This window comes from Gobio gobio (genome assembly GCF_949357685.1).
Source record: "Gobio gobio genome assembly, chromosome: 9".
In the NCBI taxonomy this organism is placed as follows: domain Eukaryota; kingdom Metazoa; phylum Chordata; class Actinopteri; order Cypriniformes; family Gobionidae; genus Gobio; species Gobio gobio.
In genome coordinates, this window is record NC_137115.1 from 43,117,389 (window position 1) to 43,134,226 (window position 16,838).

Consider the following 16,838-nt stretch of genomic DNA (forward strand, 5'->3'; position numbering starts at 1 on the left):
TATCGATCTGTTGAAGAGAACAAGGCTCATTGTATTTCACGGGCACACAACACTGGATAGCTAGCTGTTAGCTAGAATTTGTTTAATTGCTTTTTAGGTCACTTCTATTATTGTATATTAAAGTTCCAATTGAGTCTCTGTTGCAAGATCCACCCTAAAAGAAAGAAAGACATTCAGTTCTTAGGCTATTTCATGTCATGAAATTTAGGGCTGGATGGGTATTGACACAAATTTCACAATTCGATTTCGATTCACAAGCTCACATTTCGATTCAGTACCAATTCCGATTCAATATGTATGTATCATGTAATATATATGGCAAATTTTCTTTAGGGAAAAAAATAATCCTCTCAACTAATGTTGTAAAGTATGCAGGGAACCCCAGTTGGTTCATTAATATAATATTAAAGGTTAAAATTAAAGGCACAATATGTATGATTTTTGGATTAAAATATCCAAAAACGATTAGAACAATGTTATGTTTTGTTGCCTTGTGACATATTTCCCAAATGTTTCAGAGAATGTTTACATCCAGAGAAACACATCAATTTTAACCAGGACATGCGTCGCCTATCAATGATTTTTATTTTGTTACATTTTAAAGATGCTTTAATATATTGTGTGTTTTATTAGACAGGTGAGCAACTGTTTGGGTACATTAATCAACAGAAAACTAATCATTGTTGTATAGCTCAACACAGTCTTATTGTTTAAATCTTGTTTTCTTGATTTACCAAGAGTACCATGTTTTACCATGCCTGATATCGATCTAGCTTACTCAGTGCCGCCGCTCCCACCACGCGCTGCGCGTAAGGCACCAAGTGCTGAGGGGGGCACCACGAGAAAATTCTTGAACATGACAAATTTATTCCAACATAATATTGACGAACAGGTTAAGTAAAAATACAATGAATATGCAATATAGTGAACTCTATAATGAACTCTAGAGTTAATTTTTCTTGCTGACTAATGAGTTTATGGTCACTGAATGGCTTTTCTGAGGTAAATGTTACCTGACATATTGTGTACCAGCTGTTTTATTGATATCTCTGCTGTTGAAACATTGTTTGAGCGACTGCATTAGACATGATTTGTGTTTCAGTAAGTCGTTCTATATCTTTCAACATACCTTCTGATGTTCATGTGCCATTTGAACTGATGCAGCTACAGCAATCTGTCACGTCACATTAAATAGCCCCTAAACGGAATTTGTTTGAATTTCATAATAAAATTGACAGAATTCAAAAGCTGAGACTTTGTTTCATATCAAAAGTAACCATGCTTATTGTGATGTATAGGATGGGAGGCATGCTTCAATGTTTTGTGCATTCATCAACTGCATAGAATGGAATGTCGATAAATCTATAGTTTAAACCCAGCCCTATGGAAATTGTATTTAAACATTTACACTGTTCTCAGAACTTGTGTTATTATTTGTAACTCTTTGGATTTATGTGGATTTGGTGTCGGCTGTTCTTTTGCAGTACTTCACCGGTCTGGAATGTGGGCACAAGTTCTGCATGCAGTGCTGGGGCGATTACTTAACCACCAAAATCATAGAGGAAGGAATGGGACAGGTACATATTCCAGCTCTTAGTACACATTGCCTTTAGATTGGTTTATGATATCAAAATGTCAGTAGTTGATACCAAACCAGTGAAATTTCATGACTCTTAATGCCACAGCAAAACTAATAGGAACACCTTTATTTAAAAAGTTGAAGATGATGAATAATATACATTACAGTTCAAAAGTCTCAGGTCGGTAAGATAAAGAAATCTGTAATGTTTCTGCATCGATGATTCAATTCAATTCAATTCAAATTTATTTGTATAGCGCTTTTCACAATACACATTGTTTCAAAGCAGCTTTACAGAAAGTGTGTCAAAATGATGCATTTATTTGATCAAAAATACAGTTAAAACGGTAATTTTGTGAAATTATTATTTCCATTTTAAGTAAATGTTTTATATTCTAATATTTAAAAAAATATTTTATTCCTGTGATGGCAAAGCTGAATTTTCAGCATTATTATGCCAGTCCTTAGTGTCATCTTTCAGAAATCACACTTAATATCCTGATTTGCTGGTCATGAAACATTTCTTATTAATATCAATGTTGAAAACTGATATCTTTGTGAAAGCCACACTACATTTTTTGCAGGATTCTTTGATGAATAGAAACTTCAAAAGAACAGCATTTGTGTGATTTTCTTTTTTGTAGCATTATAAACGTCTTTACTGTCACTTTTGATCAATGTAATGAATCCTTGCTGAATAAAAATACATTTCTTTACAAGAAAAATCTACCATTCAACTTTTGAATGGTAGTGTAGCCTTCAAGTACCAAATTAACCATATGTGAATATTGCTTGCTTAATATTATAAACATAACTGACAGTGCATTTACACTGCAAGGTCTAATGCACAAATCAAATGTTTTGACACACTGTTTTTGTCCTGACTGTTTATGTCTCTCATATGAATGTAACCGACTATATTTATAACATTTTGACCATGAAGTGTATTAGACAGTTCATGCATGCAGCCAAATTACCATTAGGTGCAGACTCTCTTCAGAGAGCACTCGCGCTTACACAAATACACACGAGAAAGCAGCCCATCACTCTGACAGGCTGACGTAAATACTGCAGCGGTTTTGTTTTTAGCTATTTAGCTATTCACACTGGCTGTAGCAGATTTTTTTTCTGTCAACTGACATTTTTTTCTGTTTCTCTGACCTATTGTAACACAAGCTTGTTTGTTTCCATTCTAGACCATTTCTTGTCCTGCTCATAGCTGTGATATTCTGGTGGATGACAACACAGTCATGTAAGTGTTTGAGAAATAAATCAGTATTTTTTTTCTCTCTCTTTCCTCTCTGGTAACATAATCTTTATGTAGGCAGTTAGATAAAAGTAATATCTTAATCTCAATATTAAAATAGTTTCAAAAGGTAGTCGATGTCCTCTCTCTTTGTCTCACGTCTCCATCGCTCATGATATATAAAAGCCTCATTGGATTCGTTATTAATGGTCTGTTCTGAAGTATATTATGGCTATCCTACATGAGCTGATTTATATATGAGAGTTTATTCCTAGTCAGAAGTAGGACACTCTGTTTTGCTGGAGGTGTGAGTCACAACACGGCACCTCCTGTCGATTCAGTTAGATTATTTTGGATCTGCACAGCTCTCTTAACCTACATATGATCTCCCTGCTGCTTTTGTGATGCAAGTAAAGGCTCTGATCCTTTTTATATGCTCTTTGTGGTTCTTGGTGGATAATAAGTATATTAAGTAGAAGCATGCATGTCTGTTTTTGTATCTAAATATATCTCAATTCTTTCAACAGGCGACTGATTACAGATTCGAAAGTGAAGTTGAAGTACCAGCATTTAATAACCAATAGTTTTGTAGAGGTGGGATTTCATTCCATTCTATTTTATAGTGTAATCTGTATTTGAAAAAAAAAAAACCTAAATAAAGCTTTAAGATGTTGGCTAATTTAAGTTGTGAAATACAGTGAAGCAATTATTCTTGGTCATTGAATGTAAGCAAACTTGTGATATTGGCCATGTGAACAATTTGTACTAAAGGTCAGGTTTCCTTGCTTTTATTGAAACCAGACATTTCTCAAATAATGCTGGATAACATGAATCATCAGATATGGAAATTGCTTCGCTTGTGACTTGTACATTTTAGGTTTATTCTGGTCTCTTTCTCTGCAGTGTAACAGACTGTTAAAATGGTGTCCAGCACCTGACTGTCATCACGTTGTCAAAGTACAGTACCCAGATGCCAAACCGGTTCGGTGCAAGTGTGGTCGGCAGTTTTGGTAAGACACTGACTGAACTGCTAATGAGATCAAATACTTTTGGTACGTGACCTCAGATCAGGTTTAGGGCTTCCAACAGCTCAGGGAAGACCTGATCAAGCCAGTGACACTAGAACTCAGGAGACATGTTCCCTAGGTGGCACTGGTAATCTTAACCAGCCATCAAAGCAAAGACTCATTAGAGCCATTAGAGGAAAATGTGGTATATATATATATATATATATATATATATATATATATACACACACACACACACTTCTAAAAGAGATTGTGTTTTTTATGTTTATGTTTGTGCTAGATGAGAGAGTGCTCATGTGCTCTCAATTCATTTGCAGCTTCAACTGTGGAGAAAATTGGCACGATCCAGTGAAGTGTAAGGTATGTTGAGGCTACATTGTATTTTAAAAAATCCTTGAGATAAACCAGAATTGCACAACAATGCTATCAGTGTTTATATATAAATATATCTAGTCATGGTTTTGTGTCGAGACAAGCTTTTTTTATATTCAACAATGTCTTCTTTTCATAGTTTAGTACATTTACTGTTATTTCTGGCTGAAAAACCTGAATCATACTTTTCTATAAATACACACTGTTTATTTATTTAGTTATTTTTATATTGATGTGAATACCAAAAGCCTGTATGTGCAAAAAACCCACTCTGTCTAAAAACTGAGGCAAAATGAGTATATATTGTTTTATAAGTAGAATGCACAATTCCATTGCCATTAAAGGCAGAGTATGCAATTTTGGAGAAGCTAGCTTTGAAATCCTAAGATCCCACCCCCTCCTTTCAGAGCGCTCCCCAAAGCCACAATTCCTCCAAAACATGATCAGAGTAGAGTCTGCAAAAATGTATAACATTACAATATTAATGAACGTAAACAACTTAAAAAGTGCTGGCTTTAATTTTGCGTTGATAGTGTTGCCATAGAAATGCATAAATACGAATCTGAGGACGTGCTCAGAGTAGAACATCATGGGTTGCCATCTCTTAATTACGGTAGTTATGGTGTGAACGCAGCAAAAGCTTGTTGTTTTGGTTCAGGAGGAACTGTAAAAGGCGGCTGCTGTTTGTTTGCAGCGCTCAGTGACTGACATCTGTCTACAACTCTGCATAGCCTCATGGAACGCGCTGATGACGTGTCATGTCTGCTTGAGCAGGGTGCACAGAGATATGCAAATACAAAGGTTAACAGGCAGGTAGTACATCCTATTATTGCATTCGGGCCGAATGCAATGATTGGACGAACATATTTTGGTCCCGAGACTTCCACAGAAGATATATGTAAAAAAAATATTTAGACTACTTCTATTATTGATTGCTATCAGGATGTGAAGAGCGTTTCAACCAGTAAGTGTTTATGAAAAACATTGCCTACCCTACCTTTTAATAGACATCCATTCTGAAAGGAGAGCACTGGGGGAAAAAAAAGTAATTCACATTTACAGTGTAGAAAGCAGGGAAAATGTTAATTTGGAATGGCAAGTTATTTCTATCTGAACAAAGAAAGCTAGCAGCCTGCCACCTCTCCTACTCTCAGCATTAAGAGGCTCTTCAGAGACTTGTCTTGTTATTGTGGGGGTAGTCTTGGCAAAAACAAAGGAATCTTCTAGTCCCTTGTGCTTCTCATATGGGGATTACAATCATCTTCCATTGAGAGAGAACATTTAACCCTTCAAGTCCCTGCTCTTGTGCATGTTTGTATGTAATATTCTGTGTCATGAATAGCTCACTTTTTAGTTGTCCTAATTGTTACAGTGAATTGATTCTTGTATTGTTCTCTGTTATTTTACCTCTCGATCCCAGTGGTTAAGGAAATGGATTAAAAAATGTGATGATGACAGTGAGACATCAAACTGGATTGCAGCAAATACAAAGGTCAGTGGACCCTCACTTTGATGTGGTGGATTTTTCTCTGTGCCATCTGATGACCCAGATGAATAACAGCCGTCTTGCTGTTGTGTTGCAGGAATGTCCGAAATGCCACGTCACCATAGAGAAAGATGGTGGCTGCAACCACATGGTGTGTCGGAACCAGAACTGCAAAGCAGAATTCTGCTGGGTTTGCCTGGGGCCCTGGGAGCCGCATGGCTCTGCTTGGTAGGTTCAGATATTTATAAATATAGAATTTGTGATGATTTTTTTATTTATTTGTTTGGTTGTTTAAGGTAGTAAAGACTTCACAATATTCATACCTTTTAGACTGTTAGGATGAAGAACATATCTGCAAGGATTGCAGTGGTTCCCAAACTGGAACTTATAAGCTTTGAGGTCAAATATGGATGCAAAAACCTTTAGTTTCTGTATATGCTCCAAACTATCGGCTACTGATCGCAACCAGCTGATAATCACTTTTATTGATTCGATACATAGTATCTAAACTTGCCAATCACATTTTGTGTCTTAATGTATGGCCAGAGCCATAGGAAAAGAGAGTTGCGACACTCTTTGATCTCGCCGCCACTACTCCGCGCTGTCAATCTGTTTGAATAGGATTAAGCAGGACAGACAGCCGTTTCACTATATTTGCAGCAATTTCTGGTAAATTTTAACACAATATGTGCATCGACTTCGACTAGGCTTTACAGTAGCATTTTATTCTGGGGAGAGATAAAGAAGAGATAACGTTAATGTCTTTTTTGAGTGATCTAGTTATTTTATTTGGGTCATGTGAGTGCATGATTTTACAGCGTTGAGTGTTGTAGCCTATCACGGGCATTTCTGTTGAAAATAATGACCAGTCATATGTTTAATTTACCAGGAATGAGAATCCATATAGATTAAAACAAGTTTTATACAGTCTCTAAACGCTGAATGAATTTTAATGCAAGTTTAAGTTTTACACGAATCTTCCCATTATCTACAAATCATCTCATCATAACAAACAAAGCACAGAGACAATTTAAATAAAGATTTAAGTTTAGTCAGAAGTTTTTTGAGACTTTGTGATTTTCCCTACAATTAGCCTGTATATTTAACACTTCAGTACAAATAAAGTAACAAAAATATATATTTTAATGTTATAATAATGATTGGATGATCTATAAAAAATCATTCCAAAAAAAGAGAAAAAATTGCTAATGAGCCAATAAGTGTTCCTCTTCCCCCATCTACTGGTTAGTGGTAATTTATTTTATAATTTAAATTTTGTTAACGTCCGAATGTTATTTTATGTCTCACATAAGCATACACAACAGGTGAAGATAAATGAAGGATTCTAGCATATACAGAATTTAACCCAAGAAAGAAGTTTTAAATAGTGTTTAAAAAAAACAGGGCGACCAATTTAATTAAACTCTTTTTTTCCAGGCGTTATTCATATTTATTATTCATAGGTGTTATACCTTATTCCTTGAATGGGCTGACTTCATAGAAACGCATTCGACAGAAAGATCTCAGAGAGACTAAAAACTGTTGAAATATGACCGATAGCATCTGGATATAGTAGCTGTTCACGTTATCTAACTGCAGTTTGAGTCTAACAATCTATTGTAACAATAAACATTAAAGGTCCCATGGCATGGCATTTTGGCATGGCATTACTTTTATTGTTAGTATGATTTTTACATCATAAAATGTCATAATTTAGAAATAAAAGGCATTTTTTCTATACTGCTGTTTGCCCTGTGGCTGAAGGCCCTGTTACAAGAGGCGTGTCTGCTGTGAGACTTCAGTAAAAACGCTGACTGTTGTGATTGGTTGATATCTTTGCATTTTAAATGAGCGGAGGGGGCGTGGTTTAACGAGGCACGAGCAGGCACAAGTCTGCCAGAGACGATGGACCTGTGTTCACTTCTCATCAGTTCTCTCAGCATGTCTCAGTTCAGGGTGAACTGTTGTTACTAGAATATACTTCAGGTTATTCGTTTATTTCTAGTCGGAGGGGCTGTCACTCATGTCAGAAAGTTAGTAACTTTAGTAAATTATGGATCAGCGCTGACTCGAGACGCGAACCGTTTACGATTCAGTCCGATTTGGTGAACTGTAAAACTGAAAAACGTTGGTGATCCACTGCAAAGGTCTTTCGTTATGTTCGTATTTTAATGTTATGAAATTCTTGTCACATTATTTAAACAAAAAATAAACACTAAATTGTACTACTTTCAATCTCTTTTTTTCCCACCCCAATAATAAGAAAGTGAAAACTCCCTGAACACTCTCTCAGATGAACCGAAATGCTACTTTTCTACCTTTTCCCAAGGCAACGTTTACACATGCACGTCTGGGATCAATAGGTCCCTCTTAAACCCGAGAGCTCAGAGACTAGCTTTCCCCTCCTCCTTGTTCCATGCAGTCATCTGTTTACAGATCACTTGCAAACATCACTTAGGAAAAGCTCATGTGACTAATTCAGCTGATGACCACTGAAATTCAGAGTTTAATGTTTCATGATGTGTTTGTAAACTGTTTTTGTTGAATCTTACATTTGTATTCTTACATTAGTGGCTGATAGAACTAATTCTTGGAATGTGTTTTTTACCCATAGGTATAACTGCAATCGCTATAACGAGGATGATGCCAAGGCGGCCCGGGATGCTCAAGAGGTAAATAATGTCAGTCCATCCGTGCTGGTGTTCGAACATTCAATATTTGGTCTTAAATCTCGAAAGATTTCCCAATCCCATGTTTGTATGTGTTGCGCAGCGTTCCAGAGCAGCCCTGCAGAGGTACCTGTTCTACTGCAACCGCTACATGAACCACATGCAGAGCCTGCGCTTCGAGCACAAGCTGTACGCCCAGGTCAAACAGAAGATGGAGGAGATGCAGCAGCACAACATGTCATGGATCGAGGTGCAGTTTCTGAAGAAGGCCGTGGACGTGCTTTGCCAGTGCCGCTCCACACTCATGTTCACCTACGTCTTTGCGTTCTACCTCAAGAAGAACAACCAGTCTATCATCTTCGAGGTAAACTGGAGATGGTCATTTTGTAATATAATTTATTGGATTGTGTTGTAAAAGATGGAAAATCTGTCATTTTAAATGTTTGATGGTTTGTGTCTGCGCACAGAATAACCAGGCAGATCTGGAGAATGCCACTGAGGTTCTGTCTGGATATCTGGAGCGAGACATCTCCCAAGATTCTCTGCAGGACATTAAGCAGAAAGTACAAGATAAATACAGGCAAGTGTACAAATAGAAATTTTGTTTAACACTTACATTTGTCTAATTAAGACAAGCAAGAATTTAAGATTCATTTAAAACATCCTGTGCATGCATATATATATATATATATATATATATATATATATATTAGTGGTGGGCCGTTATCAGCGTTAACGTGCTGCGTTAACGTGAGACTCTTATCTGGCGATAAAAAAAATATCGCCGTTAATCTATTCTCAAAGTTGGGTTGGGAGCTGGATCTATACTACGCAAGCTATGATGACTTTCACCTTGATATTCTAGCGCGGATGTATACCTAGCCGAATTGCACTGTAAGGGGCGAGAGAACGAGTCTTCGAACCTGTGTGTATGCCTACTAGTGTTGTCAAAAATATCCATATTTCGCTATGTATCGATACTGAAATATCTGAAACGATACAATACTTATGTTCTACAGTATCGATATCAGCTGCGTTCTCCTCTCCGACCGACAGCGAGTTGACCCGCACCCCCGCCTCCTCTCATTCAGTCCGTTTAATCCTCTGAACATTGCGAACGGGTGTTCTGCTGGATTTTTGTTAGTATTGGTGTGACCGGTCTGAATTTCATGCAGATGATTCAAATGATTTTAGGCTGTTTATTTTACTACACATTGTCAACAGAAACAAGCTGAAATATGGTCGATAATTAAAACTAATTCTTACTAACTACTCTTGCTAAATTGGGTAAGCACACTTGTGTTCTCTGACGCGATTTGTCAACACAGAAAACACTTCAGAAATGGATATAATTTGTTTCCCGTTTATTGGTGCTTTATGTCAGCTGGTCAGAGAAGAGTCAACGTTTTTTGAGTGCAATTCACACCCAGAGGTAATTCAAGGAAAAAATTGTCCGAAATGCGCCACATGCAACATGGATTCGGTCTTCCGATATTTTGATTTATTATGTGAAATATGAGAAAGAGACAGTGCTTATTTTGAAGACCCAGAGAGTGCGCGTGGGGGAGAAGCTCTCTGATCGTTCTCTCTGTCACTCAGTTATATGCGCCCTGTCACAAGCGCAGCAGTCATCTATTCTACATCACTCATAAATAGGGTTGGGCATCGTTTTGATTTGAACGATTCTGATTCCGATTCTTAGTTTCGATTATGGTTCTTTTCGATTCTCGATTCCGATTCTTTGAGGGGTGGAGTCAAAACATGTACAGGCTCATTTCACAGAGGAACATTTTTTTTTGATTCAATAATGAGTTTTAGTTTTGGGACTTTCTCCGCTGGCATTTTCACTTGCTTTGCTGCAAAGGTGAATGGAGTTTCACACCGAGTCCCGGTTTAACAATAGCATTAACAGCAGTCATATTAGGACTGCTACTAGCGTGGGCAATTTGCGTATAGCTACATTTATCTACGAGGGGGGAAAATAATTTCAGTAACGTTGTTGTTCACCACAATTCGCAATTTGGTCAAGGGCTTTATTACACTGCAATCACTTACCTGATTATGACGAGGTGGGATAATGTTAGTTCACCCTGAAATGAAAATAAAGCCATCTTTTACTCACCCAGCTGTTGTTCAAATGCGCGTGTTCCTGTGTGTGGCGTGCGCACTCCAAGCTGCCGTAGCCTCGTGCAATATTGTCATGACAACCGGTACACAATATTCACTTAAGGAGGTTATATTATTAGTATTTTTTCTTATCATATACGTTATAGAAAAGACGAGAAAAGACGTATTTTTTCTATTGAGCTTGATTTCTCAAAATGGTGCATGTGTGCTTATCCTGGGTGCAATGACAACAGTGCGAGTTATTATAGTAGGCATGAGCGCCGGCGGCTGCTGACGGCTCATAGTGCACACAGAGGAGTGCGCTCAGAATAACGGCCGAGCTCAGTGTTTTGACTGAATAATACGGTTTCTTTCTCGCAAAACCTTATAGTGTGCCCCCTGAACACTTTCCATATGGCGCGCGTCTCCCTGTATCAGTGCGTGATACATTTGTTTATTTTTTGTAATGTTTTAGCTGATCGCCATTCACTGCCATAATAGGAAGGAGCGCGTGCAGGAACAGTATTTTAAATGTCTTAGGACATAGGGCACTGGGACAACATCAGGGTAAGTAAAAGAAGGCTTTATTTTCATTTCAGGGTGAACTATCCCTTTAATAACGTTGGTTAGCGCAGGGTTGCCCGAGGAGGACAGACCTGCGCAGCATTTCAAACACGCTACACTCGTTAATTTATACACCACATATTTGTAGTGCATCCTCCCGTGCAAGAAATAAGTTTGTCATATGTGTTGCACTGTGCCGACCCAGGCTTTTTTTTAAAAAGTGAAATAAAGTCACACTTTTGATTGCCGCTTACCGTGCTCCATGGCTGCAACAGAACAAACGGGCGCGGCAAGCACTTCCGAAAACTTGCGCGTTTGGAACCGATGATCGGAATCGAAAACAACATTTCTAAATGATTCCAATGGCATCGTAATTTTTTAAACGGTTCCAAGTTGGAACCGGTTCTCGATGCCCAACCCTACTCATAAATCACAATAACTCATCAAATTAGGCTTTGGCGGGACAAAAATTTGTTTTGGCAGCTGCAATTTCAATTTCAATGCAGGAAAAACCCTGATATATATATTGTACACATACATGTATGTACACCGATCAGGCATATGACCACTGACAAGTGAAGTGAATAACACTGATTATCTCTTCATCACTGGACCTGTTAGTGGGTTGGGATATATTAAGCAGCAAGTGAACATTTTGTCCTCAAAGTTGATGTGTTAGAAGCTGGAAAAATGCCCAAGCGTAAGGATTTGAGCGAGTTTGACAAGGGCCAAATTGTGATGGCTAGACAACTGGGTCGGCCGGCCCTTGTGGTCTGATCAAACAGACAAGCTACTGTAGTTCAAATTGCTCAAGAAGTTAATGCTGATTCTGATAGAAAGGTGTCAGAATACACAGTGCATCACAGTTTGTTGCGTATGGGGCTGCATAGCTGCAGACCAGTCAGGGCTGACCCCTGTCCACCGCCAAGAGCAAGCCGTCAGAGCTGTACCACCGAGTAATGGAAGAAGGTGGCCTGGTCTGAATCACATTTTCTTTTACATCACGTGGATGGCCGGGTGTGCGTGCGTGACTTACCTGGGGAGCACATGGCTCCAGGATGCACTATGGGAAGAAGGCAAGCCGGCGGAGGCAGTGTGATGCTTTGGGCAATGTTCTGCTGTGAAACCTTGTGTCCTGCCATCCATGTGGATGTTACTTTGACCCGTACCACCTACCTAAGCATTGTTGCAGACCATGTACACCCTTTCATGGAAATGGTGGCTGTGGCCTGTTTCAGCAGGATAATGGGCCCCGCCACAAAGCAAAAATGGTTCAGGAAAGGTTTGAGGAGCCACGAGTTTGAGGTGTTGACTGGCCTCCAAATTCCACAGATCTCAATCCAATCGAGCATTTGTGGGATGAACAAACAGTGCTGAACAAATAAGTCCGATCCATGGAGGCCCCACCTCGCAACTTACAGGACTTAAAGGATCTGCTGCTAAAATCTTGTTGCCAGATACCACAGCACACCTTGAGGGGTCTAGTGGAGTAAATGTATATAAATATAATAATATATACATATTATTATGTAAACAAACTTTTATGTTGGATGCGATTTAATCACGATTAATCAATTTGATAGTACTAATATATATATATTATATATATTAACTTTGATGTCCCTAAAATAAATTTTGAAATAATAAAACATTCACTTAAAGAGCACCTATCATGGAATTTTGAAATTTACCTTTCATGTAGTGTGTAACATAGATCTAAGTGAACAAAAACATCCTGCATAGTTTGAAATATGACAGTGCACCGTATATATAGTTATTTTCTTTCAAAAGTAAGAGTCGACTCTGAGTCATTTTTAAGAATCGTTAGAAGACCGAAGCTTTTTCTCTGACTAGATGACGTCAACTTGTCAAGTTATTTGAATACGATACGCCCACTTATTGCGCACCAAGACGCCAGTGAAAACTAGAAAACATCATGGCGACGAGACGCTGTGTTCTGAAGTGTGACTCAAAAGCAAACTTTTTTCATCTGCCCAACGATGAGCATTTGAAGACTAAGTGGCTTGAAGACAAACTATACATCGTCGCGATTGAGTGTTTATTAGTCGTCAAATGTATGTTTTGCGATCTCGGGAAGCTTTTATTATGGACTTCTATTATGGCACATGGTATCTTCTTCGTCTGTCTGTACATGGACTACATGTGCACAGAGCGCCCTCTGGCTTCCAGTATGAATTGAAAACAACACATAAGAGACTCAATCGCTCATGATTAGGCTATATCTGCGCATTTTGAGGAAGTATTGAATAAAAAATACTCCTGTTTAGAAATTTGACACAGACATATGAGAATCTATCAATATGTCTCCTCATCTGCACACTTTTGAACTAAAAGCCCTGAGGGATGTTGATTTGTCGCGAGTCTTCGTGAGGAGAATAGAGGAGTTTTTTTTATGAATGAGATCAGCTGAGGCTCATATTACAATCAAACGGTACAGAATCGGTTTTCATATTCATAACTCCTGACACATATTAACAAATTACTGTCACTATAAGACTTTGATGGGCGTTCCGTTTCCGAAAATATCTGCACAGACTATACCAATCACAACTGACTGGGTCATCGGACCAATCACCGCAGATTAGCGTCACGTAAAGGCGGGGTTTTGAAAAGTGAATCACTAAAGGAATCATTTGAGAATCGCTGTCAAAACAGGTAAAAATAAATGCATATTATAAGAAAACTAAAGTCTTTTTTGTCATTGCATGCATGCAAAACTGTTGTTGGGGACTTCTAAAACAATATTTGGAACATTTTAAATGCCATGATAGGTGCTCTTTAAAAAAAATTCACAGACCCTCTAGCTCCCTAGACCCCAGTTTGAAAACCTCTGATCTAAGGCAATGTTTTTTTGTTTTTTCCTTCAAGGTGTTCGTTCTCTGGCCTTGTTGTTTTGCCCTGCTCTACCACACTCTTTTCCTTTTATAACAATCCGCGTTTTGATGCTCCTGTGTGCAGATACTGTGAGAGCAGACGGAGAGTGCTGCTGCAACACGTACATGAAGGCTATGACAAGGACCTGTGGGAGTACATCGAGGATTGAGACTACACCGCCACACCACAGACTCTCTGAGAGAAACTCCACCCACTAGAGCGCTGATGCAATGACAAGAGAGCAGCACAGACCTCTGCTGCCTCCTCCCTGGCAAACCGCCCTGCATTGCATAATTTTTTCCAGATTTTTGTTCCATGAAAAGCATAAGAGTAAATTATATTTAAATGAGAAAGTTAGAGAATATTACAAATAAAAATATTACATGTTCGACAGTATTGTTAGCAGCGTGAAGCGCAAGACTGAGAAATCCAGCAAAAAGGCATCTTCCTTTTGCTCGCATTGTAAGATCTTGCCATCGGAAGTCTTTTCCCTCCTTATCAGTTATGTTTGTGGACGTGTTCTGTTTGAATTTATTTTATATAATCTTTTTGTGTGTGGAAAATGGACTTTGTTTTGAAAATGGCTTTAATTCTGACCATGTCTGGCGAGAGCTGTGTTTGGGTTGCTGAATGTTGATTGGTTGATTGTAAGGAGACGACTTTTTGGCATACAGATGTTAGTGGTATAGGACACAAAAAACACCAAAAAAAAAAAAGACAAAATCGGTATTTTTCAATTTGTAAATAATGCATATGCATGGAAGTTAAAGAGTAAGAGTGGCATGTGTTTGCATCATTTTTAAAAGATATTTATCTTTACAAATATTAAAAAAAAATGTATATTTGCTGTGTAGATTTGAGTGTCTTTCCTATCTTGGATCGCCCCTCTAAAGAGGTTTGGACTTGACATATGCTTGACGTAAATCGGGAGTCCGTGTGTCTCCCTCCGCTCCTCCCCTTTGCTCCACAAGGTCGGAGCAGGGCTATATTCTGCCAAATCGAGCAGATCATGCCAAGGTGGCGCGTTTCTGCCGACTAGAAGTCTTGTGGGAGCTTCTGGCTTTACAGTTGGAGGAAATGGGGGTAGTTTAATGTTCGCTGCTTTATCCAAGAGTTTTCAAACAGAGCAGTGGTTTCCTCTGCTCTGCCTCCTTTGCTGTTATTCTCCTTCTCCTCCTCCTAGGTAGATTTAGGATCGTATGATTTTAAAGAGTTATATGAATAATTTCTGAGAGCCAAACTGAGTGACATTCACTCATATAACCTTTTATATTTTTTCTTTTTGTCTCTCTGAAGTTCATTCTTCGCACCTGACGGCTCGAGGTTCTTTCTGTCCGCCCAACATGCACGCAGATGAAATTGTACCGATGGGCCTGTTGCGCTGCTTTCTTGACATTTCTGTTGTCAAGTGTTCTGACTGAGCCATTGACAAACAGGGTTAGGCATTTTCCACATGATCCATTTTTTTTTTTGGCACACCGCAGAACCAGTCAGAAGCCACTGTTATCTCCACACTGATTTACTTAATTTAGTGTAAAATAATCACACGTTTGCACCCGGGATGGTTTTCCAAAGGGCCGTTTGAGTCATGATATAGTTTGCAGGGAATATGTGATGTAACCTTCGTACTGTGATGTTGCATTTGTGTACACTTTGTTCATGCAAAAATGTACAAATTGTGCGTGTGGACACACCGTGACCATCATTGAAGCACTGAGACCCTCTATTCAGGGGTACAGGGCTCCGGGATAGACACAGGTGGGACGGTGTCATCGTAGATCAAGTTGGCATATTCAGACAACACCAAAGTGTCAGTCTCAAACTGGTGACCCCCCCTCCCTCCGTTTCTGCTGGAAGTGTGATTCATATATCGGCTTTTCTTTTCTTTTTATATATTTCAAATGTGCGCCATGAAAATAAATGTCCTAAAATGCATTCTTCATTTAAAGTAATATCATTCTCTTGTGTTCGCCTATTAATCTTTTTGCTTTGTGTGCTGGGAATGATTGCAGTTTGTTTTCATGTTAAGTTTTGAGTGCTGAGATGGTCTTCCAGGTATTAACACATATCATTTGACTATTAAATGAGAATTAGACATTTCATGCAAGCATATTGCAAAATAATAAATGGGAAATCTGGCAAGTTTGGATATTTATTTTGCAGGTCCCTGTAGTTTCTATTACATTGGTATGCACGGAGTGATCTGCAAAAACATGGAATGGTTTTACTGCCCCTGTATGCAGCTGTGTGTGTGTGTGTGTGTCTGTGTCTCCTTCTGGCCTGTTTGCTTCTCAGTTACGCCTATTCGATCATGTCTGGTAGTTCAAGAGCATCCAAAATTAACATTCAAGGTAACAAAAAGCAGCTACTCTCATTTTGTTGAGACATCCAAAAACTTTTAATACTTTTCTACATGTATTCTTTCTTTATGCGATTAATTTGTTTTTTTGATTTCTTGTATACATAGTGTACAAATGTGTAAGAAATTAGTTGTTCGTTTTGAAGAAAACAAATATTAAAGTGCAAAATGTTGCAGACATTGCTTTAGTTTGTGTGCTTTTGTCTTTATTTCAAGCTAGTTTGTTTGGTGCTGGCTTGGATTGTTTGTCATTAACACAAGCATTTTATGCTTTATATAAAGCATCCAAAGGATTATGCAGTCCACAAATAAAGCTCATGGATAGCGTGGCTTCACATAGATGGAAGACATTTGAGAGGGAGAGTAGTTTAATTTCAATGTTCACACGATGAAAATATCCACCAGAGGGAGACCAATCTTAGCTGATGTGACGATAGTAAAACATGGCCTCCGGAACTGGAATATATTGCTCATTGTTCAGGTATGAGATTAATTTATTAATCTGTTCTACCTTCTCTTCAACTTTGTGTCCCA

The 16,838-nt window shown here is 38.4% G+C and overlaps 1 protein-coding gene across 2 annotated transcripts in view; it reads left to right on the top strand.

Annotated features, from left to right (window-relative positions):
* arih1 (ariadne ubiquitin-conjugating enzyme E2 binding protein homolog 1) overlaps nucleotides 1-16,492 on the top strand; it is a 20,981-nt gene extending 4,489 nt beyond the window's left edge. Inside the window, exons 4-14 of one of the 2 annotated variants that reach the window (XM_079825899.1) lie at nucleotides 1,485-1,577; nucleotides 2,776-2,831; nucleotides 3,353-3,419; nucleotides 3,729-3,835; nucleotides 4,171-4,213; nucleotides 5,646-5,717; nucleotides 5,809-5,939; nucleotides 8,326-8,383; nucleotides 8,484-8,744; nucleotides 8,848-8,960; nucleotides 14,030-16,492. In XM_079825899.1, coding sequence (XP_079682025.1) covers nucleotides 1,485-1,577; nucleotides 2,776-2,831; nucleotides 3,353-3,419; nucleotides 3,729-3,835; nucleotides 4,171-4,213; nucleotides 5,646-5,717; nucleotides 5,809-5,939; nucleotides 8,326-8,383; nucleotides 8,484-8,744; nucleotides 8,848-8,960; nucleotides 14,030-14,114 — 1,086 coding nt within the window. In that variant the 3' untranslated portion in view covers nucleotides 14,115-16,492. Of the gene's footprint in view, nucleotides 1-1,484; nucleotides 1,578-2,775; nucleotides 2,832-3,352; nucleotides 3,420-3,728; nucleotides 3,836-4,170; nucleotides 4,214-5,645; nucleotides 5,718-5,808; nucleotides 5,940-8,325; nucleotides 8,393-8,483; nucleotides 8,745-8,847; nucleotides 8,961-14,029 lie in introns of both variants that reach the window. The other variant, XM_079825898.1, reaches the window with a different exon arrangement.
* Nucleotides 16,493-16,838: the final 346 nt, after the last annotated feature.